General features: G+C 44.5%; 1 protein-coding gene across 1 annotated transcript in view; it reads left to right on the top strand.

Moving 5' to 3' along the window:
- The window catches only part of IFT43 (intraflagellar transport 43), a 116,094-nt gene that overhangs the window by 53,934 nt on the left and 35,757 nt on the right, over positions 1-26,403 (top strand). Inside the window, exons 4-5 of the mRNA XM_007941413.1 lie at positions 21,465-21,497; positions 22,228-22,274. Of these exons, the coding sequence (XP_007939604.1) occupies positions 21,465-21,497; positions 22,228-22,274 (80 nt within the window). The remainder of the gene's footprint in view (positions 1-21,464; positions 21,498-22,227; positions 22,275-26,403) is intronic.

Genomic DNA, 26,403 nt, shown 5'->3' with positions numbered 1-26,403 from the left:
GGCAATTGAAACACTATGACTGGGAAGCAATAGGCCAAACCTAGAATGTGGGACACTATGAGACAAATGACTCCGTTTAAAAGAAAAGAAAGATCAGTGTGAGGAAAAGAGTAGGACTGTTGCTGAATAAAAGAGACTGAAGACACACATCAAACCTATAGGAAAGTTGTGAGAATATTACAATGAATACCCATATACTCTTCACCTGGAACTGCCATGTAACATTTTGTCACATTTAGCTCTTTTCTCATTCACTGTGGTTTTGTTTTTAAATTTTTACTGAATTGTTGAGAGTCAGCTGCAGCTGCTCTTAACTATTTACTTGAAAACCAAACTAATCTCACTGCTATTGAGTCAGTTCCAATTCATAGTGATCCCCATTGGGTTTCCAAGGCTGTAAATCTGAATGGAAGCAGATTGCCTCATCTTTATTCCATGGAGCAGCAGGTGGGTTTGAACTGCCAGCATTCTGGTTAGCAGCCAAATACCTTAACCACTACACCACTAGAGCTCCTTAACTGGTTACTAGTAACTAGTAAGTAGTTACTGTGGAAGAGATTTTTGTTTATTTTGCTTTCTGCTGCATCAAAAAATATTTATTTGAATTTTGGACATTTCTTATAGAGCTCCAGTGATTAAAAAGGAATTAATCATAATTGAGTCCCAGTGAAGTAAAATAATTTAATCCTTTCTTCAGAGATTCATGAATAAACACAAAACTATAATGGAATTATTGAGAATTTATTTTCTACTTGCTACATGTACTCAGCCACAAAGAACACAGATTCAGTATGGCGTGATCAGTGGTCCTGGGTGTCCTGGGGAAAGTTATTTGGTCCTCAGGAAGGTAGGTAATATATCAGCGTTTCACTGCTATTCGTAAGATTTTCATTGGCCAACTTTTTCAAAACTGGGTGACCCTGTCCTTCTACCTGATCTGTCTTAGTTTGGAAGCTCTGCTGAAACCCATTCACCATGGGTGACCTTGTTGGTATTTGAAATACTGGTGGCATAACTTCCAGCCTCACAGCAACATGCAAAACACTACAGTACAACAAACTGATGGATGAATGGTAGCTAAAGCAGTGAACGAAATGATGAAATAAAAGAACTGAACAGAAGATTTCAAAGAGCAGCTCGAGTAGACAAAGTATTATAATGAAATGTGCAAAGACTTAAAATTAGAAAACCAAAAGGGAAGAACATACTCTGCATTTCTCAAGCTGAAAGAACTGAAGAAAAAACTCAAGCCTTGAATTGCAATCATGAAAGATTCTATGGGCAAAATATCGAATGATGCATGAAGCATTAAAAGAAGATGAAAAGGGTACACAAAGTCATTGTACCAAAAGGAATTTGGTTGATGTTGAACTATTTCAGGAGCTAGCATATGATCAGGGACCACTAGTTTTGAAGGAAGAAGTCTAAGCTGCACTGAAGGAACTGGCAAAAATCAGTGCTTCAGGGATTGACGGAATACCCACTGAGATGTTTCAACAAACTGATGCAGTGTTGGAGGCACTTACTTGCCTGTGCCAAGAAATTTGGAAGACAGCTACCTGGCCAACTAACCAGAAGAGATCCATATTTGTGCTCATTCTTAAGAAAGGTGACCCAACATAATGTGGATATTATCAAACAATATCATTAATATCACATACAAGTAAAATTTTGCGGAAGATAATTAAAAAATGGTTATAGCAGTAGATTGACAGGGAACTTCCATAAATTCAAGCTGGATTCAGAAGAGGACACAGAATGAAGGATATCATTACTGATGTCAGATTGATTTTGGCTGAATGCAAGGAAGACCAGAAAGATGTCTACCTGTCTTTTATTGACTATGCAAAGGCATGTGACTGTTTGGATCAAAACAAAATATGGATGACATTACAAAGAATGGGAATTCCAGAGCACTTAATTGTGCTCAGGACAAACCTATACATTGACTAAGAGGCTGCTGTTTGGACAGAACAAGGGTATACTGCATGGTTTAAAATCAGGAAGGGTATCCGTCAGGGTTATATCTTTTCACCATACTTATTCTATCTGTGTGCTGAGCAAACAGTCCGAAAAGCTGGACTTTATGGGGAGGAATGTGGTATCAGAATTGGAGGAAGACTCATTAACAACCTGTGATAGCAGATGACACAACCTTGCTTGCTGAGAGCAAAGAGGACTTGAAGCACTTACTGATGAAGATCAAAGGCTACATACAGCCTTCAGTATGGATTATACCTTGACATAAAAAAGCCCAAAATTCTCACAACTGGACCAATAAGCAACATCATTATAAACAAAGATTGAAGTTGTCAAGGATTTCATTTTACTTGGATCCACAATCAACGGCCACGGAAGCTGCAGTTAGGAAACCGAACAATGTACTGCAGTGGGCAAATCTGCAGCAAAAGACCTCTTTTGTGTTAAAAAGCAAAGATGTCACTTTGAAGACTAAAGTGAACCTGACCCAAGCCATGGCATTTTTAATTGCCTCATTTACATGTGAAAGCTGGACAATTAATAAGGAAGATGAAGAAGAATTGATGCATTTGAATTACGGTGTTGGTGAAGAACATTGCATATACCACGGGCTGCCAGAAGAACAAACAAATCTGTCTTGGATGTAGTACAGCAGAATGCTCCTTAGAAGTGAGGATGGTGACACTTCACCTCTCATGCTTTTGTCATGTTGTCAGGAGAGACCAGTCCCTGGAGAAGGATATCATGCGTGTTAATGCAGATTGTCAGCAAGAAAGGGGAAAGACAGTAAGGATTGTGAGGATGGTGCGGGACCATGCAGTGTTTTGTTCTTTTGTACATAGAGGGTCACTGTGAGTTGGAGCTCACTCAACAGTACCCAACAACAACAATGGGGGGTAGTTCATGCCGCAGAGAAGGGTATCTGAGGTTGGGTGTAATCAGGTGGGATGGTTGGATTTGAGAAGGGAAAGTTGTAGGTTTTTAAATTTGCAATCACTTCCAATGTCTGTGCCCAGAGCTTGGGCCTGCCATGTCTCTGTTTCTGGGGCTGTTGGAGGTGTTCAGGTGAGCTTTTTGCTTAGACCTCTGTCTTAACTTTACAGTCATAATGGATCTGCCTGCGCATATGCTTTTCCTCCACATGACTTCCAAGACATTGTGAGTTCAGAAAAGATAGCTTTAGGGCGAAGCAACAACAAGCAGTTAACTGCTGTCAAGTCATAAACTGACTTCTGGGGACCTCGTGCGCTGAGGGATTGGACCATTGCAATCCATAGCGTTCTCACTTTCAGAAGTGGATAGCTAGGCCTTTTAGCATTTGTTTGTTCTGTGCAGGCTTTCCAGATTAATTCTTTGCTTTGCTCTTAATTTATGTTTGGAGCATAGAAAGAACGATGGTAGAGACACAGATACAGATGAATGTTCATTATGATGAACTTGGAGAATTCAGGTTTTTTTTTTTTTAATTGGAATTTAATGGCATTATTCATTGTTAGAAATCATACACCTTCAATAGGATCTGGAGAAGAAATAAATAACATGTGCACTCTACACATTGAAGTACCTAATGGTAGCGTAATGCCTAAGGCACTTGACTGTTAAGCAGAAGGCTGGCGGTTCAAACCCACCAGCCACTACTCGGAAGGAAGGTTAGGCAATCTACTTCTGTAGTGATACTGCCTCGGAAACCCAAGGAGGGGTCGCTATGAGTCGGGTCTGACTCAACGGCGCATAACAACAACAACAACAATGAAAAATAAGTATCCTCACTTAAAAAAAAAAAGTATGGAATATGTCAAACTCATTGTATCCTTAGGCCTTCAAACTCTTGTATTATTTTAGTAGAATTCAAAAAATTTGAAAGGGTAGTATTGGAAATCTCTTGGTAGAATTGGAAGTCTCTCTCTTCCTCTCTGCTCTCCTCTAGGCACCCAGTTTCCCTTCCTGGAGGACTTTTGTTAATGAGTTTTTTGTTTCCTTCTAAAGATACTTTATGCATTTACAAAAAATACAGGTTAATATGTGCCCCCTACACACAAATGATCGACTCGACGGCACATAACAACATCAACAACACACACAAATGGTAACATATCTATTCTGCACTTCTGTTTTAGTATATAAAGTATTTTTTGGTGATCGTTCTGAATGAATACGGGTAAAACGGCCTCACTTTTTTGAAGTTCTGCATCGTTGTTACTGTTAGGTGCTGTCGAGCCCGTTCTGACTGCACGGCCCTGTGTACAGTGGACCGAGACACTGCCCCGTCCTGCTCCATCCTTACAGTTGTTGCTGTGTTTGAGGCTACTGTTGTAGCCACTGTATCAGTCACTCATTGAGGGTCTTCTTTTTTGCTTACCCTCTCACAAGCATAGTGTCCTCCAGGGACTGGTCCCTCCTGATAAGATGCCTAAAATACACGCGAGGAAATCTTACCATCCTTGCTTCTAAGAAGCGTTCTGGCTGGCTTTCGTCTAAGACTGACTTGTTCATTCTTTTAGAAGTCTGTAGTATATTCAGTATTCTTTTGGAAGTATCATAAAGGCTTTAGATATGGTACATATAATTCTGTAGGCTACGGTAGAGGTTTGAAGTATGCATCAACTTTTTTTTCCATTGAGAATTTGTGGGGACATAACTATTCCCGTGTGCCCCAACTTGGGTTGATAGAGTGACGTTTGCTTTGGAGCAGGCAGAGATGGTCTGGGTTATATTCATTGCAATTTAGGACCCAGAATGTCTTGTCTAGTGTCACAAAACCAATTTACATATGCAAATGACTGGAGATGAAATAATTGGAATCTTGCAGTTCTGTCAAGTGCTTCTCAATTGAAGGTGATGGCATTCTGTTCCCGTAAGTCCCACGCGCAGGAGCATTTGGATACGTCGCTTCCCACTGTGAAAAGTAGAGCCGTTTCCTGACAAGTGGTCCCAGTCAGTTTTCTCCCTGGAGCGGAGGCGAATGCCTGATGCTCTGGGGAGGAGCACAGGCAGTGTTGTGAGATGAACTGATTGCCTGCACATGTGCACCAGGGAGGACCAGCACACAGGGGGCCTAAGTGCACAGAACTGCTTCCAGATCCGATCCCCACCTACCCCACAGCCTGGTTCTTGCTTCCTTTCAGGCTTTCAGCTTTTCTTAACAAGTTAAGCTACTCCTGATTTTTGTTTTTATCACTGAAATCCAGGTTCTAGAATGGGCTCTTAACATGTTCTGTGAAGGCTTTGGCTTTTAGCCCTTTGCAATTTCTGGTTTTATAGGAAGGAAAATTTCTTCTGTGAGCAGAGCTGGTCTTTTTTTTTTTTTTTTCCAATTGTGATTTTGGTAAAAGTTTACAAAGCAAATTCATTTTCCATATAGAAGTTCATGCACATTTTGTTTCATGACATTGATTGCAGTCCCATAATGTAACAGCTGTCTTCCCACTTCCTCCCTTTGGTTACCTTTCCCTGTGTCCTGCTTTCCTATGCATTCCTGCCCTCTGAGCCATCTTCCTGTGCAAATACTGCCCTTCTGATGTGCCATGATTGATTGCTGTAAGTGTACCTACCTGGTGTAAACATTCACCTTATATGCCTGTCCGTTGTTTTGCTGGAAGTCATGGGAGTGAGTTCAGTTCTAGGCCTGAAGGGTGACTAGGTGCCATAGTGTTGGCGGTTTCACCAGTCTCTATCAGACCAGTAAGCTTGTCTTTTTTATGATTTTGAGTTTTTTTCCACATTTTTCTCCCATTCCATCCACGATCTCCTGCACTGATCCTTTTCCCGGTGGTTGATGGTGGTAGTTGGGTACCATCTAGTTCTTGTGGTCTCAGGGTCATGTAGGCTGAGGTTCATATGGTCCATTAGGCCCTTGGACTAATTGTTTCCATGCATCTTTGGTTTTCTTCATTCTTCATTTCTCTGGATAAGGAGAGATTAACTATTGCATCTAGGTGGCCATTTACAAGCTTTTAAGACCCCAGTTGCTACTCACCAAAGTAGGGTGTAGAACAGTGTTTTTGTGTAATATATTATGCCAATTGAGCTTGATGTCCCCCATGACCATGGTCCCCAAAAGACTAATTTCTTGGAGCTAGGGATAGGTTTATAAAGTAGCAGGGTGAACAAGGGTCAGCAAAGAAATGAGAGACCCTCAGAACCAGCTGGTCTTCATTATCTAATGCTGCTATATCAGAAATAACCACAAGTGATGCCTTTAACAAACAGAAATTTATTCTTCCAGAGTGTCGGAGGCTGAAGTCCAAATTCAGGGTGCCAATTCAAGGAGAAGGCTTTCTCTCTGTCGGCTCTTGGGGAAAGTTCTTGTCTCCTTTCAACCTCTCTTGGTCCAACGTTCCTTGGAAATATCCATGTGTCTTTCTTGATCTTCTGTTGAGTCTAGGAGCTTCTCAGCCCAGGGACCCTGAGTCCAAAGATGTGCTCTGCCCCTGTTCTTCTTTCTTTGTGGTAATGCGGTCCCTCTTCTCTGCTCAATTCTCTCTCCTTTTATCTCTTAATAAAAGGTGATGCAGGCCACATTCAGACTCCCTTTACATCAGATCAGGGCTATGACCTGATTAAAGGTGTTGCTTCCCACCTTAAATCTCCTTACAACTGATTGGCTGATCCCATCAGAACACATCATGGGGGATGATTACATCATTACATAACTGCCAAACCACTGAGAATCATGGCCCAGCCAAGTTGACACAACTAGGGGACACAGTTCAGTCCATGACATAGCCCCTCAGTTGCAACAGCTGAAAAGCACAGTTTCGCGATTGAAAATTCCTTTGTCTCTGTGGATTATCCCTGCAATGCACCAGGTTTTGAGACTAGAAAGACTCTTAGAGCCAGACTTGTCCAATCTCCTTTCAAATTACAAATGGTGGTCCAAGGTCTGCTGGAACTCCTTCATTTTGGGGGAACTCAATGGAAAGCAGCCCTGTTGACTTTATTTTTTAAAAAATAGTTTTGGCTGTGCAAGCAAACCAAGAACACATTGTTGTTGTTGTTATGTGCTGTCGAGTCGGGCCCGACTCATAGCGACCCCTCCTTGGGTTTCCGAGGCAGTATCACTGTAGAAGTAGATTGCCCTATCTTCCTTCCAAGGACTGGCTGGTGGGTTTGAACTGCCAGCCTTCTAGTTAGCAGTCAAGTGTCTTAACCACTATGCTACCATAGCTCCAAGAACACATTAGTGATGTAAAAATCCATGAAACTACCATCTCCTCCAATCCTCGTTATCTCCCTAGAAGCAACTACTGTGAACAGTTCCTGGGTATATTTTACACCCCTCTGTAGGTGCACTTAGGAAAATCTATAGGTTTTTACATAAACAGGATCATACCAAATGTGTTCTGCAGCTTGTATGCTTTGTATTTTTCATTTGACAATATATCCTGGAGATCTTCTTGTGCATATAGATTTACCTCATTTTTTCCAAAGGCTGCACAATAATCCCTGATGTAGACACACTGGTCCCTGTTGGTGGACATTTAGGGTATATCTAATTTTTTGCTACTATTAATCCCCCTTATTTATTTTTTTTAAACAATTGTAGTCTTTATGAAATTTGTAGTTTCATCCTCTGATCCAGCTTCTGTCTTTTGAGGTCACACTACAGAACCCATTTGTGGACACCCACATGTCTTGCCGAGTCCCTTTGCTGTGTGGGTAGAAAGCTCAGTGCCACAGAGAGGAAGTGACTTGTTCTAATTTGTGATTGGAGAAGTGATATTTAACCTCACGTCTCCTGGCCAGCTGTCCTCCATCACCACACCTGTACACCTCTCTGCCCACCACGCTGCAAGGAATACAAGGTAGAGGGCAGTGGGGACGGGATGCCCTCAGACAACTGCCTGGGGTAGAGGGGCCTAGCTGCAGAGAGCCCCATCAGGTTATTCTTGGGTCACCTTTCGCTTCTCTGAGGGCTCTGTTGTTCTTCCTGCACACAGACACACACACTCACACACATACACAAACTGTTGATTGTGGCCTTTGTGCTGGGCACTGTGCTGCACATCATTGTGTTATTTTTATCCTCAGAACAAGCCCATGAGGGAAGTGTTGTGGTTATCCTCACTTTACACATGAGGAAATGGAAGTTCACAGAGATTAAATAGCTTGCTCCAAGTCACACAACTAGTTAAGTAGCCAGCCCAGATATTGAATCCAGTTATGCCTGCCTGTAGGGGTCCTCCTCCTCCTCTCTGCACTTAGCTCCCTTCCATTTTTGTGCCACGTGGCACCTGGTATAGTGTCTTTGTGCATGATAGAGCCTTTGCAGATACTCCCTGAGGACTATTTTGACATAGGTCCATCATCTCAGCCTATGGCGATAATAGTGGGGAATGAATGGGTAACCTCAGTACCCTGAACCTCCTGGGTCCTACCAGTCTACAGAGCTGTGCTCCAACCAGCTGCCTGACCTGCTGGAAGGTGAGTACGAGGGATGCAGCAGCCTGCTTTCGGGCACGAGCCAAGGCCACGCCAGCTTTGCCATTAAAAGGCTTAATTAGGCTAGTCATTAAGTTCAATTAGGCATTGGAAGTGATCATTCCTTCTAACCCTGCAGTGCCCTCCAAGAACTGGATCCATTCCCAGGCAGGCAGCTCAGGAGGTGGGTACTAGTTACTGGTGCACTAGCAGCCCCGCCTCTGGTTTGGGGGTCTGTGACTCCATTGCTAGGCTAAGGGCAGAGTCATCCAAGAGACTCTCAGCCCAGAGGGAGATCCTCAAAGTGCACATTAAATATGGCCACACATCTGACTTTTCCTGAGCTCATTTCTGAGCCACCCTCCTTTATTGGGTACTATGCCCCCTTTTGCCACCACTGACCATGTGACCTTGGGGCAAGTCATGTGGCTTCTTTGGGCTGAGGTTCCCTCATTTGTATAATGGAGGATCTGGACTAAATGACCTCAAAGCTCCCTTATCAGCTGTAGGATATGATGACTCTAGGAAGTCCCCAATACGCTGCTAGTCTTGGACTTGGAAAGTTGGAGAGGAATGAGACTTTTATTCTCAAAAGGAGGACATTTTAAGGAAAGGGGAGGAGAAGCAGTGTTGCTGGATGCAGAGGGCACTGAGCTGGGGGTGAGGTGGAGGAGAAGAGGTCTTGGGTAGCTCGACACCCTTGGGCTCTGGCTCGTCATTGTTACAATGAAGTGGCCTCAGAGGCCCTCTGCAGCCAGCAGGCATGTGCTTTTGAGCTTCTGAATGATGCTTTCTGAACAGCTGTACAAACAGGTTCCTTTTGTCTGTGATTCCTTGCAGTGAAGCAGTTGACAAACACTGAGGCGGGACAGGCCTTCCAGGCACGGGGGCCAGAGTTTGGAGGCATGAAGCTAGCTAGCATTGTGGGTGGAGAATGAAGCCACCAGGGATTGGCATAGGGAAGTGAGAGGTAGCCTGGGAAGGGAGAGAAGGGCCCACTTACAAGGCTACTTACTCCAGGCACACACTTTAGTATGTAGGGAGGTGTTGACGGAAGTATGACCATCGTGGCAAAGGACATATCAGCACAACTGTCTTGGGTGGCATTTTGACATGGTGTTGTCTTGGGGGTTTGCAGATGTAGAAAGAAATCCATTCATCCCACTCCGGAGTCTGCTTCTCAAGGGCTAGTTCATTGCAGTCTTTATAGTGGCTGCTCTGTTTCTAGGCTGGCCAAAGTTGTGGAGAGGCTCAGGCTCTGCTCATCTTTGCTCTGCAAGTTCGATGCCTTTTCCTTTCGCAAATATTGGTAATGTAGCTCATTTGTATCCTGAGAATTGTACTCAGAGCATTTCAGGTCACTGCTTTCTCTCCCAGACTGCATATCACGCACGGTTCACTAGTTGTGATTGTGAAGGAGTCCCTGAGTGGTGCAAATGGTTAAGGACGTGTTCAACTCCTAACCGAAAGGTGGGGGTTCGAATCCACCTAGAGGTGCCTCATCAGAAAGGCCTGGTGATCTGCTCCCGAAAAGTCACAGCCATTGAAAACCCAGTTCCACTCTGAAACACACGGGGTTTCCATGGGTCGGAATCACCTAGGCCGCAACTAGGAGCTATAATTATGAGGTTGGTTTTTCCATAGAAAGTGTTCCTTCTTGACTAGAATAGTTAAGTCATAGTAGATGGGTGTGAGGGGCAGAATTGGGAGTGGCGGGGTGAGTGATCAGGTGCAGAGCTAGGGAGGGACCCAAAAAGTCAGAGAGTCTTATCCCTTCAGTTTAGAGATGGAGGAAAGGAGGCCTGGAGAGGTTAAGTGACTGAGAGTTACAGAATCTTTGAGTTGGAAAGGCCCTTGAGTATCACCTTACCCCACTGCCCAAGGTCATACAGCTAATTAGTGTAATAGAATGTGCCTTTCATTCTACAGCCAAGCCCATTCTCAAACCTTGAGAGCTGCGTGCATTTATCTCAAGTTCATGAAAAGGTCATGCACTATACTATTTGTGCACTAGCAAGTCTGTTAGAATAAAATTGTCTCTACTGCCATCCGCTGGGACCCTCACAGAAATGAGATGTTGATCATATGAGGCAATCTTATTGAACAAAAAATTTTCAAGGAAAAAAGTTGTGTCCCCTGAGCCAGCCAGTCTCTGCTAAGGGGGACTTGCTGCTTTGCAGTGTGAGCAGCTAAAAGCCAGGAGGGAATGATTAGAGATGCCAGCCATTGGTTAAAATTCTCCCGACATAAACGATCTCCTTGTTCTCTCTTTGATGGAGTCAGGCTCTCAAAAATAAAATGCATCTGTGAACATCACACCTACCTCTTTCCTTTTCTTTCTCGTCCTTTGTTGAGAAGCAACCGAAAGCAGTTTTAGTATAGAAGAGGAAGCTTGGCATATGTATAAATATGCCCGTGAAATAGAGCCCCTCGCATAGTTTGAATTATGCCCTGGTCCAAGGGGTTTGTCAGTGATTTTGCTTTTTGGCCCATGTGGACCCCCCCACCAGAGCTGATTACTGGTGACTGTGCTGGTTCCCCCTTGTTTCCCAGCAGACATTAGACAAGAGGCCGTGTTTGAAGTGCCAGGGGCTCACCAAGAGGGAGCCTCAGCCTTCTAAGAGGCTGCCACAGACATGCCTCAGCACTGTCCTGGTGGTCGGCTCGACAGTGGCTGGAAGTGGTCTCTCTCTGGGCAAGAACCCCTCCTGGCACATCTGCTCGCTTGGTGAGCCGGTGGATTTACGAGTTTAGGGGGCAACCACGGTGTGACAGGAGCACAGCAAGCAATGAATGGATGAATGACTGGAAGGAAATCTTTACAGGCTACTTCATATTCTAGCAGAATATTCTCTTATTGCCATATTCCCCCAAAACTGGCTTTGAGTCACAAACAGAATTATCCTTTCTTCAGTTAATTTTAAGTCTCTGATGTGGAGCTACTGTTTCCTAAACGCCTTTATAACCTTGCTAATCTCCCCTTTTAAAAAAGAAAGAAGCAGCCACCTGTTCAGACCCTTGGAAATAGCAGTATCTAGCTATAAGACAATGAAATGTTGAGGTTTTCCACTGTATTTTTTTTTTTTACAATTACCTTCTGTATGGATGGTGGTACTAGCTTTCCACCGAAGATATAAAATTTCCTTTGAAATAAATTTATTAAAAGTAAGGAGTCAATTTAAATAAAATATTAAATAGGTACAGAGGACACAGTCATAGCAGCATTTGTGAGGCTGGCACCTGAAAATGACAGAAGGTTGGACAACACTGTGTTACAGCAGTTCTCCCGGCTGTGTTTCCTGCCCTCGTCCTTTCCCCAGCAGGAGGAGTAAAGAATTCCACTTAACCTCTTTGTACTGCATTTATACCTCAGGTTATAAGGTAAGTTGCACACTAGTTGCATATTATTCATTGAACCAAAACCACACCAAACCCACTACCATTAAGCCAATTCTGATTCATAGCAACCCTGTAGGACAGAGTAGAACTGCCCCGTAGGGTTTCCAAGGCTGTAAATCTTAATAGAACCAGACTGCCATGTCTTTCTCCTGCAGAGTGAGTTTGAACCGCTGACCTTTTGTTCAGCTGTCAAGCACTTAACCACTATGCCACCAGGGTTCCTTATTCGTTGAAACCTCTCCTTAAATTGTGGACTTATATAACTTGCAGGGGGGAAAAAGTGAAAATTAATTTCTAGCCCGTAGTTCCCTCCTGAACCCTGTCAGTGTCAGCGTGTATCCGTGTAATGCCGTGTGTGTGTGCGTGCTTTCTCAGTTCTGATGCTGTTCTTATTTTCCGTCGTCACATCATCTGCTGCTTCAGGCCCCCTGCTGTCCTCCGAGCACCTGGCCCTTCCATGCCTCTGGCCCTTATTCAGGTTGCTGGCTCCAGCTGAAAAGGCCTTCTGCATCTTTTCTGCCTATTGCAAGCCTACTCATCTTTCAGTCGGCAAGTCTTCTAGAAGGCTTCTCAGATCCTGACCCCTCCCCTGCACACACACATGTGCACGCACACACATGCGCATGCACACACACACAGAGTGGCTGGTTCTCTCTTTAGAACTCCTGTGCTGTTGTGTTTGCACTTATTTCACTTGTCCTGTTAAGTTTGGGGTATAGTAGAACCTGCAGCTGGTGGGGGATTGGGGACCTTGGTTTCTAGATCCAGTTACATCAGGCTCTGGGACTTTTGTTAGGTGCCTATTATCCTCCTGACCTCCAGTTCCTTATCTAGAGAATGTAGGTTTGGGCTGGATGAGGAGGTTTCAGGCACTGCTATTTGAGTCTATGGAGGTGGTAGTGTTGTTTCTGTAACTTTGTTCTCTCCCACCAGTCTGTAAAATCCTGAGCAGAAGAAAAAATCCCTGATCCCCAACACTCTCCCCTCATGCCTGGTAGATAATTAGTGATGGAGTAAATGTTTGCTGAATAATGTTCATTTGAGATAACTAAAGATTTTGGCTTTTAAGCCCTCTTTCACTTTTTTTTTTTCTTGACAGCATGGATATACATACATTTTATATGTTCCCTTAACTGTTTTTAGCTGCTAAAAACTGTTTTTATATTTTCAACATTTCCCCCCTGATAAATAAAAGCATCTTTAGAATTTGAAAGGAGTGCTGGTGGCATAGTGCTTAAGGCATTTGACTGCCAACCAGAAGGTTGGTGATTCATACCCACCAGCCACTCCACGGAAGGAAGACTGGGCAATTTACTTCTGTAAAGGTTTTCCACCTCGGAAACCCAAAGGGGGCCGCTATGAGTTGGAATGGACTCAATGGCAATGAGTTTTTTTTTTTCTTTGAGTTTGAATCAGAACAAAGCTGTTGTTTTGAATTTTACCAGCAGGGGGCAAACTTCACCCAGGAATTGCCTTGTGATTCCCCACACCTTCCATTTCATAGGGTTTAGGAGCTTACAGACAGAACTTTGTGCTAGATGCTTCACTGATGGACTCTGTTGGTGTGAGCTAAATCTGATCAAATTGACCTAAAACTCCAGAGTGCCACAAGGTGGGTGCTGGGGAGTTCTTGCTTGTCTTTAGAGGAAGGGGGAAAATAAAACACTTGCAAATGTACACTGGACACTGAACACACGAATGGCAAGAACTAGGAACTGGGAAGAGGGCAGGGACTTAGGCTTTCCTGAGAAAATGAAAGAAGAGGAAATGTATTGGCCTAGGAGAAATTCAGATCATGAGAAATACCTGGCTCCCAATCGTTATCACAGGTGTAGGGACATCTGAGTGTGAGGGGCCCTACTTGCTCAGCCTGTGGCCTGAAACTGAATGGACAATGTAGCTGAGATTACAGTGGCAGGTTTCTCCTTCCCTCAGTCAGAATGGGGTGCTCTAGTGACGTAGTGCCTGTTTGGTGGGTCACACAGTTTGTGAAATAGAGCCTTGAGTTTGGTTTTGCTAGTGACGTGTTATATGATCTAGGACATATTACTGCCTCTCTCTCATGCTTTGGTGAAATTTACCTCAATGAGGTTTAGAGGCACTTGTGAAATTGGTATTGGACATTTGTAAGTTACGAGGAAAGAAAGCTTCACAAGACAGTGGCACCTTGCCTTTTCTTCCTGCAGTGGCATGGCGTGGAGACCGGAGGGCAGCTTTGGCACCCGTTTAGTTGGGGTCTAATTCCTGCCCTTCTCTTTGCCTCTTTATGAATCTGGCCCTTGGCTGCAGAGCTTCCTCCTCGTGTAACGTGAGCTCCTTACCATGGCTTTTGCTTTTGTCTTCTCTGCAACAAGCTGGAGTAGTAACCATTTGTTCAAACTCTGCACGTTCCTCCCTGGGGCCATGGCCATGGCCAACTGGGGAAAGACTAGAAAAGGCCTACCCCTGGGGCTATCCAAGCTCTAGGTGCTTGGCACTCTGGTGTATTTTAAGCCTGTCCTGTCTTGCAGCAGGGAGGTGAGGCTAGGGCCCAATGTGCACTGTGGCTATTAAGAGACTTCAAGGACACTTCCCCCCATTTATCCCAGTTATGTCCCCTGATAAAAATAGGTTAACGGCGCCTAATTAAGCACCGAACATTGTCATGCTGCATAAAGACAGCATCCTGGCTGTTCTCTGAGCCGTGGTACTTTATCTCCATTTAGGTCCCTGCAATATTCCATTAGACTAGAGAGAAACATTTTAACTGAGATGACGTCTACATTAGGGCTGCCTTTCACCCTTCAGCACATACCCCAGGTAAGCTACAGTTGAGGCCTTATATCTGATGATGGGGAAAATCCAGGGTGTTTTGTGGTTTTTCTCCACGAAGCCTGTAGTGTCCTTGCAATTGGAGTAATAACCAGCTTGCTAGCCCCAGATGCACTGTTATTTTTGCGTGAACTCTTGATCATGGGGCCAAGCCAGGTCTCCTAATACAGCAAGGGAGAGAGAGAAAACAGGTGGGACAGGCTTTACAGGGGAGGCTTCAAGTGCATTACAGCTCTTCACCCTTAAGCCCCAGAATGAAACTATGAGGATCAAAAGACTCCACAGTGGTCCCGTGTGGCTGCAGATATGGATGCACCAGTGGGATCAAGCTTGGTCTCAACTGACCCTTCACGTCCATTTAATCTCAATTCAACCTCTAAATGCCAAAAGAAGGGGATTGCATTGGAGGGAGAGGTGACTAGCTAGATGGTGTCTTCTTCTTTTTTTTTTTTTTTTTGCCCAAGTGTCAGCTGTCATGGTATAAATAAAACATATATAATAAATCACACAGAACAATTAAATCAACATTAACTTTGTCAGGCCTGACAGACTTCAGCACTACTAACAGTTGGAAATATGTATGGAAATACCAACTGTATTTAAAGCAATGTAATGAGTGAGCGTTTCCCACATTGTAGAACTGCCTGTGTGTGCCTGTGTGGTGTGGCACTTAAAAGCTGGACTTTAGAATCAAACAGCCTGGGCCTTGTATTCTGACCCTACCAGTTTCTAGCTTGGTGACCTTAGGCAAGTTCATTTACCACTGGGAGCCCCACTTCCCTCATCTGTAAAATGGGGCAAATTAAATAAGATAATATGATAATTACATAGGAAAATCTGGAATCATATGTATAATTACCATATTTAATTATATGTTGTTGTTGTTATGTGCCGTCGAGTCAGATCCAACACATAGCGATCCCTCCTTGGGTTTCCGAGGCAGTATCACTACGGAATTAGATTGCCCCATCTTCCTTCCAAGGAGTGGCTGGTGGGTTTGAACCGCCAGCCTTCTGGTTAGCAGTCAAGTGCCTTAGGCACTATGCTACCAGAGCTCCTATTTAATTATGTAGTAATCACATATAGATAGTATAATATAATAATACAGTGCCTGGCACCCAACAAGCTCAATAAACGTTAACCATTATCATCATCAGTCATCATCCTTACTAGAACGGATTTGTGGGAGTGGGAGCAGCGTAAGGGCAGGGCGGTCTAGGGCCTGAGAACCGATGGTGGGTATGTCAGGTTAAGGAGGAGAAACCAAGCACAGGTCACAGAGAAGCTGCAGGGAAAATCGAGCGAGACTGGTTGAGAGCTGAGCTAAAGAACTGAGTTCTAAATGCAGGTAGCCCGAGTGAGACAGGACCCTTAACCTGAAAGTCTTCTACCTGAGAACTCAATGTCCAAAGAAAGTGGTTTCATGGCTGAATGTTCTTAGCATCTTGGAAAGGGCCACACAGGGATGACCGTGATGTCCCTTCTGGCCAAGCCACTGCCCAGGTCAGATGCCTCACTTGTTGGAAGGGAGGAAGCCAGTGTGTCCTTATCCTGTCACCAGAGGGCAAGAGGTGAGGGAGGATATTTACTCTCTTTGTCCAGAGTTAAAGCTTCATTCTGCAAAATGGCCACAGCAATCAGCAAGTGATGGAGTAGCTCTTAAAAAGAAACCTGGCATTTAATTAACTTTTCAAAGTGCTGGTTCAGCAACCTCTATGTTTTACACTTTGAATATTGAACAAGCATCTCTAATCGGAGCTGAATTGCTTGTGGACCTGCCAAGGTGGAGAGCAAGAGATCTTAAAGCCTTCTCTCACCTACTGTGTTGAACTAACACCATGGAATCTTGTCTGAATTTCAGGATTTCCAATTCATGATCACTCAGGAATGGAAGCTTATGAACCATTTGAGTCCCTTGCTTTTTCTTCCTCTCTTCCCTTCAGCCTTTTGGTCAAGTTCATGTTCATTAACACTTTTGTTAGAAGACAGTAGGAATCTCAGAAGGATATGGCAAATGCATTTCTGTTTTGCTGCTTAGCAGCTGGAAGGTTCAGCCTAAGATGTGAAGTAAGGTTGAGGCAGTGATTCTCATGTACATGACTGAGTCCCATCTCTAGCAATTACTATTGCATGGGCTTTGGGATGAGGCCCAGGCAGTGCCCATTGGAAAAGCTTCCCAGTTGTGATTCTGTTTTGCGTCACTGACGTAAAGGATTCTCTCCAGCTTGCCATTCTCTGTCTGTACCATCCATTGCCGTCCTTAAGAATGGCCTGTCTGCACAGCACAGCCAAGTAGCTGGCTGGGCACCTTAGCAGCCTGGGGAATCAGCCAGTGTCTGCTTCGGAAAGTCTTGGGCAGTGTTTTTAGAAAATCAAGAGATTCGGATTCCAGCTTCAGCCTCATCACTAACTAGTCCTGTGTGATGCGGGCAAAGCATCCAACCACAGTGCCCAAAGGCCCTGCCTAGGAAATGGTGCTGCTGGAACCTGCTCTACCTCGTTCCCATAGTTATGTGGCTCCTGTTGTAAAGTGAAAAAGAGTATCAAGTGCTCTCTGTGTAAGGTGGTCACACTATGTAGGATTCTTATGGGAACTCTCAGGTTAGCAAGTGCTGTCTGTATAAGGTGGTCACATGACACAGGATTATTACAGTGTCAGGGTCTCAGATGCTCTAATGGCCACTTGGCACAGAGGCACAGGGGCCACTGGACAGTGATAGACTCAAGTCCTGGTCTGTGCTGATCATGGCTCTGCAGATGACCTGCCATGGGGCCAGGGCCAGGTCACCCAGGCCTCAACAACCTCAGGTCCTCATAACTTAGAAGTGTGTTTGTAAGGAAGAGATGAGCCAGGACCCACAATTAGCCTTTTCCCCCACACTGCCTACGGTAGGCAGGGCCTCGGCCCCCAGGCCTCTGGTGACCTACCTCAAGGAGCTATTATAGACCCCGTGTTTTAGTTTTTTCTTTTCTAACCTATGACCAACAATAAAAAAAGAGAAATGCACTTTACATCATTACAGGGTTTATGTGTGTATTCCACCAAAACCAGAAAGTACATGTAATACTTTTTCTTCCTACTCACAGTGCACTCTTTTCCACTCTGTCTTATTTTGTGTGATAAAAAGCGGGTGGGGAGCTGCTGTGGAGCCACTCAGTTGATCTCATGGCTCGCTGCTAGGTCACGAGCTGGAGTTTGAAACACGTTTGCTCTGGACTGTGCGCCTCTGTGCTGGGCTCTGTGTCTGTGCACTGGGCTGTGTGTGTTGCCGTGCTAGCTGGGTGTCACTTTGTGGGACTCTGTCACTGTGCTGGGCTGTGTGTCACTGTGTTGGACTTTGTGTCACTGTGCTGGGCTGCGTACTTGCTCTGGGATGAGGTGCCTTTGGAGACCAGATAGGTAAAGCAAATCTGAGAAGTGTGGTGTTTGTTTCAGAATGACACTTTCAGTTAGCGTCCTGAGACGCATACACACATTCTTTGTATATTCGTACTTCCGTAAAGAGATGTACTCTCTCCCAGTTCTCTGAGCACATGCTTCCCATGTTCTTCCTATTGTTCTCTCACTTTGGGTCGCAGCCCTTGCCTCTTAGCTCCTACTGTAGAAGATGGAGCAGTACACTTTCAGTGTAGCAACCAGGCTGGACCCCAGCGTTCAGGAGCTGTAGAGAGGGACTGAACTCAGCCTCATGTAAGGAGGGCAGCCACAGCTCCGGGTCACCTGACTTTTACATGTGGGAGCACAGGTCTCATGTCACCAGGTGTTTATTTTAAGAATTTATACATCTACATTTTTTAGCAGAATCTCCCAATTTTGGCAACTAGTTCGTATTAAAACCATACAGAACAAAACAAAAAATAAACAGCACTGTGGCCTAGACCAAAGACATCTGCAGGCTGTATCAGCCTGGAAGTGGACAGTTCTCCATCTGTGACCTGGCCCAGAGGCAGGGTGTGCCGTGCTACCTCTCCAGGCTCCCACTAGCATCTCCATCTCCCAAGCAGAAGCCTCTGCAGAACCTGCTCCTTCTCACCCAGACGGCACAGAGACAGACACACAGACTACCATCTGAGGGGAGGCCTGTTGTCTGTCCTTGAGGGCTCCACTTTGATCTTACTCCTTGTGGGGATGCTTCCTCCATGGGTGGAATGAGCTGCAGGAGAGTCCTTGGGCACCCCCCAGAGGGAGAGAACAGAATGTGGGCTGAGCAGCAATTAAGCTGAATATTAAACTCACCCCTTTTAGGATATTGAGTGGATAATTGCAATTAATCAGCCTTCTCCCGAAGGTTAGCATTATCATTATTGTTTCCTTCAGACAAAATCACAACCACTTTTGCCAGGACACATTGCTTCAGAAAGGGACAATTCAGTCCTAACTCCTAAGGGCAATCAGAGACGAATATGTCCCTTAAAGTACATGATGAAGGCCCTGGCCTTGTCTACCTTGCGCCTTTAATTCTTGTCTTATCCCTGTTACCATCTAGCTCTTCTTCCCTTGGTGACATATTGGCTACTGGTATATGGAGTCAACTTCACGCAGACCCTTGGAGGCAGTGATCCTGGGCAGTGGCCTTGAACTACGAGAGCTCTGGGTCTTCCCATGCAGACAGAAGGTGGCTGTGGCTACCATCAGGGGCTCACATTTAAGATGCTGGGACTTAGAACAGGCATTGGAAACCTGCATCCTGGGTCACCTGAGTGACCATGGTGGTGGCGCTCTGGGCACCCTGGTGACAATTTGCCTTTGATGCCCTCCTGCAGCCCTGTCTCTCACATCGGACCTCCCACCCCTACTTGCTTAGCCTCCTTACTCTGCCCTATAAGAACAAATGCTACAGCCCGGGAGATCACCGCAGTGGTGTTAGTAGTGCAGGTGGTAACTGAAATGTTGGCAGTTCATGTCCACCTGAGGCACCTCAGAAGACAGGCCTGGCAAACTGTTTCCTAAAGGCCACAACCTTAAAAACCCTATGGAGCAGTTCTACTGTGCACACATGGGCTTCCCTGAGTCAGAATTGACTCAGCGGTGACTGCTTTTGGTTTTATTCTTCAAACTATCTGTTCTCTTCTCCCTCCTTGACTATTTAAAAAAAAAAAAAATGGGGATAGAGTCATATCCGACTCATAACGATCTCTCCTTGGGTTTCCAAGGTGGTGTCACTACCGAAGTAGATTGCCCAATCTTTCTTCTGAGGAGTGACTGGTGGGTTTGAACTGCCAGCCTTCTGGTTAGCAGTCAAGTGCCTTAGGCACTATGCTACAAGAGCTCCTAATGTATATACCTTGTTGTTGTTGTTGTTATGTGCTGTTGAGTCAGACCCAACTACCCCTCCTTGCGTTTCCAAGGCGGTATCACTATGGAAGTAGATTGCCCAACCTTCATTCTGAGGAGGGGCTGGTGGGTTTGAACCGCCAGCTCTGTGCTACCAGAGCTCCTTTTTTGGTTTGGTTTTGGGCAGAGTGCAGTTGATAGGGTCTGAATTACATGGAAGGCAGTCTGCCTAAACTTGAGTTTAATTTATTATTAAACTCTTGTGGAGAACGGTTGGCATTTTGCAGGAATTGCTGGTTGGCTTTGATGCCTCAGTAAGCTGGCGGGCTTTATGGGCTCAGCCCAGTTAGGCTCCTTCCCCTGCGTCCTGCCTCCCAGCCACTATGACTTTCCCACCTACCTCACCCCCTGTTGATCATGGTGAAGGATTTCTGACTTAAAAGAATTCATTTGTTAGGCAGTTTTGTTGTTTTGCATATTTTCAGCATACAAAAACTAATTACACACGTACTCAGTGCCCAGCCTTAGCAGATATCAACATTTTGCCAGTCTTGTCTAGAAGTTTTAGGTCAGTTATTATTAGTGATTTGCTTAAATTAGAATTACCTGGAAATGTGTTTAAAACGCCGAGGCCTGCCTGCTCCCTCAAACCAGCTGACTGAGAAGTCTCTGGCTGCCAGCGCCAGCCATCCGTGTGTCTGACAAGCTCCCCAGATGGTGCCTGTGCGCTCTCATGTTTAGGAACCACTGCTGTAGATGAAGACGTGTGTGTAAGACAAGGCTTCCTGTGCTCACGGGGCATCGGAAGGGGAACTTCCAGCACAACATCATTCACAGGACTGGCTGCCCCTCATGCTGAGGGTCCAGAAGGGCAGGCTCCGTCCTTGCAGCCTGGACTGCGTGCCCAGTTTATACCTTTTGGCTCCTGGGAAGCAACACATGCTAACAGCTAACAGCACCAGACAGGACCCGGGGCCTCGCTCATAGGGAAGCGCTGTACAAATCGGTCAGTTAATGGGTGAAAGAAAGAGTGACATCGTATTATCTATATTCATTTGAATTTTGAGCTTCTCAGGCAACCTGCACTTAAAGTCAATGATTTAATTTAGAGTTATGTTAAAATAAGTCTATAAGAAAGCATTGCAGGATCTGTAACTCTCATGATGGGTATAGGGCGTGGTCTCTAAAGAGGGATCCAGACAAGTAAAGCACTTGTTGTTGTTAAGTGCTGTCAAGTCGGCTCTGCCTTGCCACTGTGTACCAAGAACAAAATGATCCCCAGGCCTGCACCACCCTCACAGTATCTGCTGTGTTTGAGCCCATCATCTCAGCCACTGTGTCTGTCCGTCTCCTTGAGGGTCTTGCCTCTTTCACTGAGCCTCTACTTTACTAAGCATGATAGCCTCCAGGGACCAGTCCCTTCTGACAACATGACCAAAGTACATGAGATGAAGTCTGGCCATTCTTACTGCTAAGGAGCATTCCGGCTATACTTCTTAGGGTACACTAATTTGCCTTCCAATATACCTCTCCAATGTATGAGAGTGGTGGGTTCTCATAAGCCTTTTCTTTTTTTCAGGTTTGGAAGGAAGATTTCTGAAGAAATAGAAGAGTATGTTTCCAGTATTCTTACGGTATCCTGTGGTGACCTTTGTCAACAGTGCAGTCTTGGTGGTTGTCATCTAGTCAGCCTGTGTGGAGCACAGCATTCACAGCTAGATAACAGGAGCCTGGCCGTGGTCTGGGGCTGGAATTAGGCCTCTACTGAAGCAAGGGTTTGGTTAATGCTGCTCCTCTACTAGCAGTCTAGGCTCTGGGACTGAGGCCCGTACATTGGGGTGTTGTGTTGAAAAAGGATCTCAATGGGGAGAATAGGAGCAAATTAGTGTATTTCATGTGCTTTATTCCCCACCCTGTGCTTTTAAGAAGTATGTCAATATATCAGGACACTGACCTTTAGGTTTTGCTTTATTGAAATAGATGGGCAGAAATAACCCTAGCTTTCTAAGTCTAGCCTTCTCCTAAGGCTTATATCAAAAAGAAAAGGTTTCTAGATAAAAATGAAGTGTCAAGGCAGGGCCACCCAATTTCACTACTCTGAGGAGTGGGCAGGGAGCATTCCTATCAGTCTGTGTGGTGCTACTCTGTGGAGTTGTGCACTGCCCAGCCTGTGCAGCTGGACATGGAAGACCCCGTTGCTTAATTGAGTTTGACCAAATTGATGGAAGTAAGAGGGTCTGGGACATTTTGATCTAGGAAAAAGAATGGATACAGTAAAAATGTTGACCGTTTCGGTGTTTTAAACTCATTTTCTGATTTCCTTTTCTTCCTTTGGGGAGCAGTCACCGACTTAGACAGCACAGCCTGGGTGGATCAGATGATGGAGGAGGTAAGATGTCCTTGAAGGAAGTCACTGGGGCTTCCAGAGAGGTCCCAGAACCCCCACGGTACTCCCCGAGTCACAGCTAAGCCACTGTTGCTGCAGGCTTAGTAAAAATGTTTTCAGTGGTGCCATCACAGCCCATTGTTCCAGTCTCCATGCCTTGCTAAGTGCTGCTGCCTCTCTCTGGAACACCTCACTCCATCTTTATCCAGATAAACCTGCTCACTCTTCAAAACTCTTCTGAAGCGTCATGCCTCTGGAATGTCTTCCCTTCCCATCCCATTCCCTGTCTGACTTCAATGTCCTTCTGTATCCCTAACTCTCCTGAGCAAACCTCCATTGTAAGAGCAACAATAGTGAGTGTTCGTTACACGCCAGACACTGTTCTACCAACTTATGTATGATCGAGCATTTAACCCTCCCAACACTCTGAGACAGGCACTATAGTCTCTCTGTTGTACAGTAAGGCACAGAGAGGTTAAGTAAGCTGCCCAAGTGACTGGAGGGAGGTTGAGTACAGTTAGGACACATCACACTTAACTGTTGGCTTCATTGTTTTTCCACCAAGCTCTAAGCTCTGTGATGGTAGACCCCAAGCCTTCTTTACCTTTGACACACACCAAACCCACTGCCATTGAGTCAATTCAGACTCAGTGACACTATAGGACAAAGTAGAACTGCCCCATAGGGTTTCCAAGGCTGTAAATCATGTGTGTGTGTGCGTGTGTGTGTGTATGTGTGTGTGATTTTGGCAAAAGTTTACAGAGCAAATTCATTTTACATTCAACAGTTCATACACATTTTTTATTATTATTTTTAATAGAAGCTAACACTTAAAATATAACACAATACTCTTAACACTTCAGTTTTCCACTCTATCAGGGAACTAAAATGCACATTTTATTTTGTGACATTGATTGCAATCCCCACAATATAATAGCTCTTTTCCCACTTCCTCCCTGTGGTTACCTTTTCTAGGTATCCTTCTTTCCTATGCACTTCTGCCCTGTGAGCTTTCTCCCTGCACAAACGCTGCCCTTCCGATCTCCCATGGTGATTGTTCTAAGGAGTGTACCTCCCTAGTGTAATTGTTCGCCTCATATGCCTGTCTGTAGTTTGGCTGGAAGCCACAGGAGTGAGTTCAGTTCCAGGCCCAAAGGGTGACTAGAGGTCATAGTTTCAAGGGTTTTACCAGTCTTTATCAGACCAATAGGCCTAGTCTGTCATATACTTTTGAGTTTTGTTCCACTTTTTCTCCCACTCTATCTAGGATCTCAAATTTTGATACCTTTCTAAGTGGTTGGCAGTGGTCAAGGCTGTAAATCTATATGGAAGTAGACTGCCACATCTTTCTCCCACGGAGTGGCTGGTAGTTTCAAACCACTGATCTTTTGGTTCACAGCTGAGGACTTTAACCACTGTACCACTAGGGCTCTGCGTGACACATAGTCGTCAGTCAGTGGCTGGCTATGTAATTGAAGTCGGAAACAGCACTAAAAAGGCCAGCAGCTGTGGCAAAGCCCATGTTCAAAACTCAAGAGAAAAGGTGAAGTTTGTATGTACATTTCAGAATGAACCTTCTCAAGGGGAGATTATGCTGAGGCCCGACATTAGCTAAGCTTTCTTTTTTGGACCCTCGTGTTTACCATTTCTCTACTCTTTGTTCTTTGTGTTGGTGCTCCATCTGGTATCATTCTCCTTTACCTAAGGAACTGCCAGGGACATTTTTCTAAAGCTGCTCCTCTGGCAACATTGGCTTTGTCTGAAAATGCCTATTTCACCTTCATTTTTGGTGAGTATTTTCACCAGATAGAGAATTCCAGGCTGATAGGTATATGTATTTTTTTCTTTTAGCGTTTGCATTGTTTCTGATGAGAAGGCATTGGCCATTCATATCTTTGTTCCTCTGTATGTAATATTTCTTCTTATCTTTCTGACTGCTTTTTAATTTTTTTCTTTTACCAGTTATTTTTGGCAATTTGGCTACAATGTGCCCTAGTATAGTTTGCTTTGTGTTTATCCTACAAGAGTTTCATTGAGTTTCTTGAGTCTGTGGGTTTATAGTTTTCATCAGATTTAGAAAATTTCAGCCATTATTCCTTCAAATTTTTTTTCTTCCTTCTTTTTCTGGGACACCTATCACAGGTACAAGGAGCTCTGGTAGCGTAGTGCCTAAGGCACTTGACTGCTAACCAGAAGGCTGGTGGTTCAAACCCACCAGCCACTCCTCGGAAGGAAGGTTGGGCAATCTACTTCCATAGTGATACTGCCTTGGAAACCCAAGGAGGGGTTGCTATGAGTCGGGGCTGACTCGACAGCACACAACAACAACAACAACAACAACATCACAGGTACATGTGTTATATAACATGCTATTGTCCCACAGGTCATTGAGGCTCTGTATTTTTTCCAGTCTATTTTTCTTTCCCTCTGTGCTTCAGTTTGATAGTTTCTCTTGCTTTGTCTTCAGGGTCACTACAGTTCTACAATGCCTAATCTGCTGTTAAACCTATACAGTGAAGTTTTTGTTTCAGATATTGCATCTTTCTCCTTTATAAGCTCCATTTGGTTCTTTTTATGCTTTCTATTTATTTCCTCATTTTGTTCATGTTTTCTTTTATCTTTGAACATCCTTAGAGTAGCTGGTTTAAAGTCCTTGTCTACTAGTCCATCTTCTCTGTTTCCATTAACAGATGTTTTTCTTGGTTACAAGTCATATTTTTGTGCTTCTTCACTTTATTATGATTTTTTATTAGATGCTAGACATTGTGAATGTTATTATGTTGGATTATGTTATTATGTGGATCTTTCTTTCCTTTAAAAATGAATACATTTGTTTTGGCAGACAGTTAACTTACTTGATCAACTGGATGAAACTGAGAATTATTGTTAAACTTTATTAGGGTATGTCTAGCTGCCATGAGTCAGAGGTTGATGAGATGGCAGATAAAAACAACAAAGGGTTAGGTTAGCCCTACTACAGTGGTGGCTTTACTGAATTCCCAATTGTTGAATAAGGTATCTTCACTCTGGCTGGAACTGAGCCTGTTCCAGTCCTGTATGAACTCTGGAAATTGTTCAGCTTACATCTTCCTGGGAGTGATTCTTTGTCCTGCCTTATGGAGTTTCACCCTGCACATGCAGAACTTTTTCAGTTGGACTAGATTGATGGAGTTCTTCTGCATAGCCACCCTCTCTGTCATGCCCTGCTTCTCAAATTCCAGCCACAGTGGCCCTCCTAAACCTTAGTCTCTGTCTCTTCAACTCAGAGAGACCTTTATGCTGTGCTGGGCGTTCCCCTCCCTGTGCCACAGTCTCAGAAGTACCTGTAGGCAGAAAGCCGGGGTGATCATAGGGCTCACTTCATTTGATTCCCTTCTTTCAGGGATCACAGTTCTGTGCTTTTATTGTCCAGTGTCTGAAAACAGTTGTTTCTCTCTCTCTCACACACACACACACACACATTTTTTTTTCTTTTTCTTTTCAAATTGCCTAGTTGTTTAGAGCCAGAGGACAGGTAAAGTATCAGCTACTCTGTCATGGCTGGAAGCAGATCCCAGATCCTTCTTTTAACACCTTTGTGTGTGACTACAAAGTGAAGGAGCAAATGAAGTCTGTAAAACTTGGATGATTACTTGTGCCTTAGTTACCTTACAGGATGGGGGTTAGGGTCAAATAGGACATTTGTGTAATATCCTACGATGGTGATTGAAATACAGATTCTAAAGCCACTTGCAAATCAGGAGCTAGAGTTAGGACCCAGAAATCTGCATTAATTTAAATCAACTCCCCAGATGGGTATTTTGCACACTAAATGTTGACAGCCTTGCTGTGGTGCCTCTAAAGCCAGGATGAAGGGCTGGGGAGGGAGAGAGTCCTAAAAAGATTACTTCTGCCTTGTCTCATTTCAAAGGGATTTTAAGACAGAAGGGTAGTCAGTTGAGGTGAGGAGCCCTTCTACACTGTAAGATTTAGGAAGAGAGCTCTGGTGGTTTAGTGCTTAAGGCATTTTATTGCTAACCAGAAGTAGCTGGTTCAAACCTACCAGCCACTCCTCAGAAAGAAGATTGGGCAATCTACTTCTGTAGTGATACTGCCTTGGAAACCCAAGGAGGGGTTGCTATGACTCGAATCT

This window comes from Orycteropus afer, unplaced genomic scaffold (genome assembly GCF_000298275.1).
Source record: "Orycteropus afer afer isolate SDZICR_OR568_19922 unplaced genomic scaffold, OryAfe1.0 scaffold00079, whole genome shotgun sequence".
Taxonomy (NCBI): Eukaryota; Metazoa; Chordata; class Mammalia; order Tubulidentata; family Orycteropodidae; genus Orycteropus; species Orycteropus afer.
This window is presented reverse-complemented; position numbering and strand designations above follow the sequence as displayed.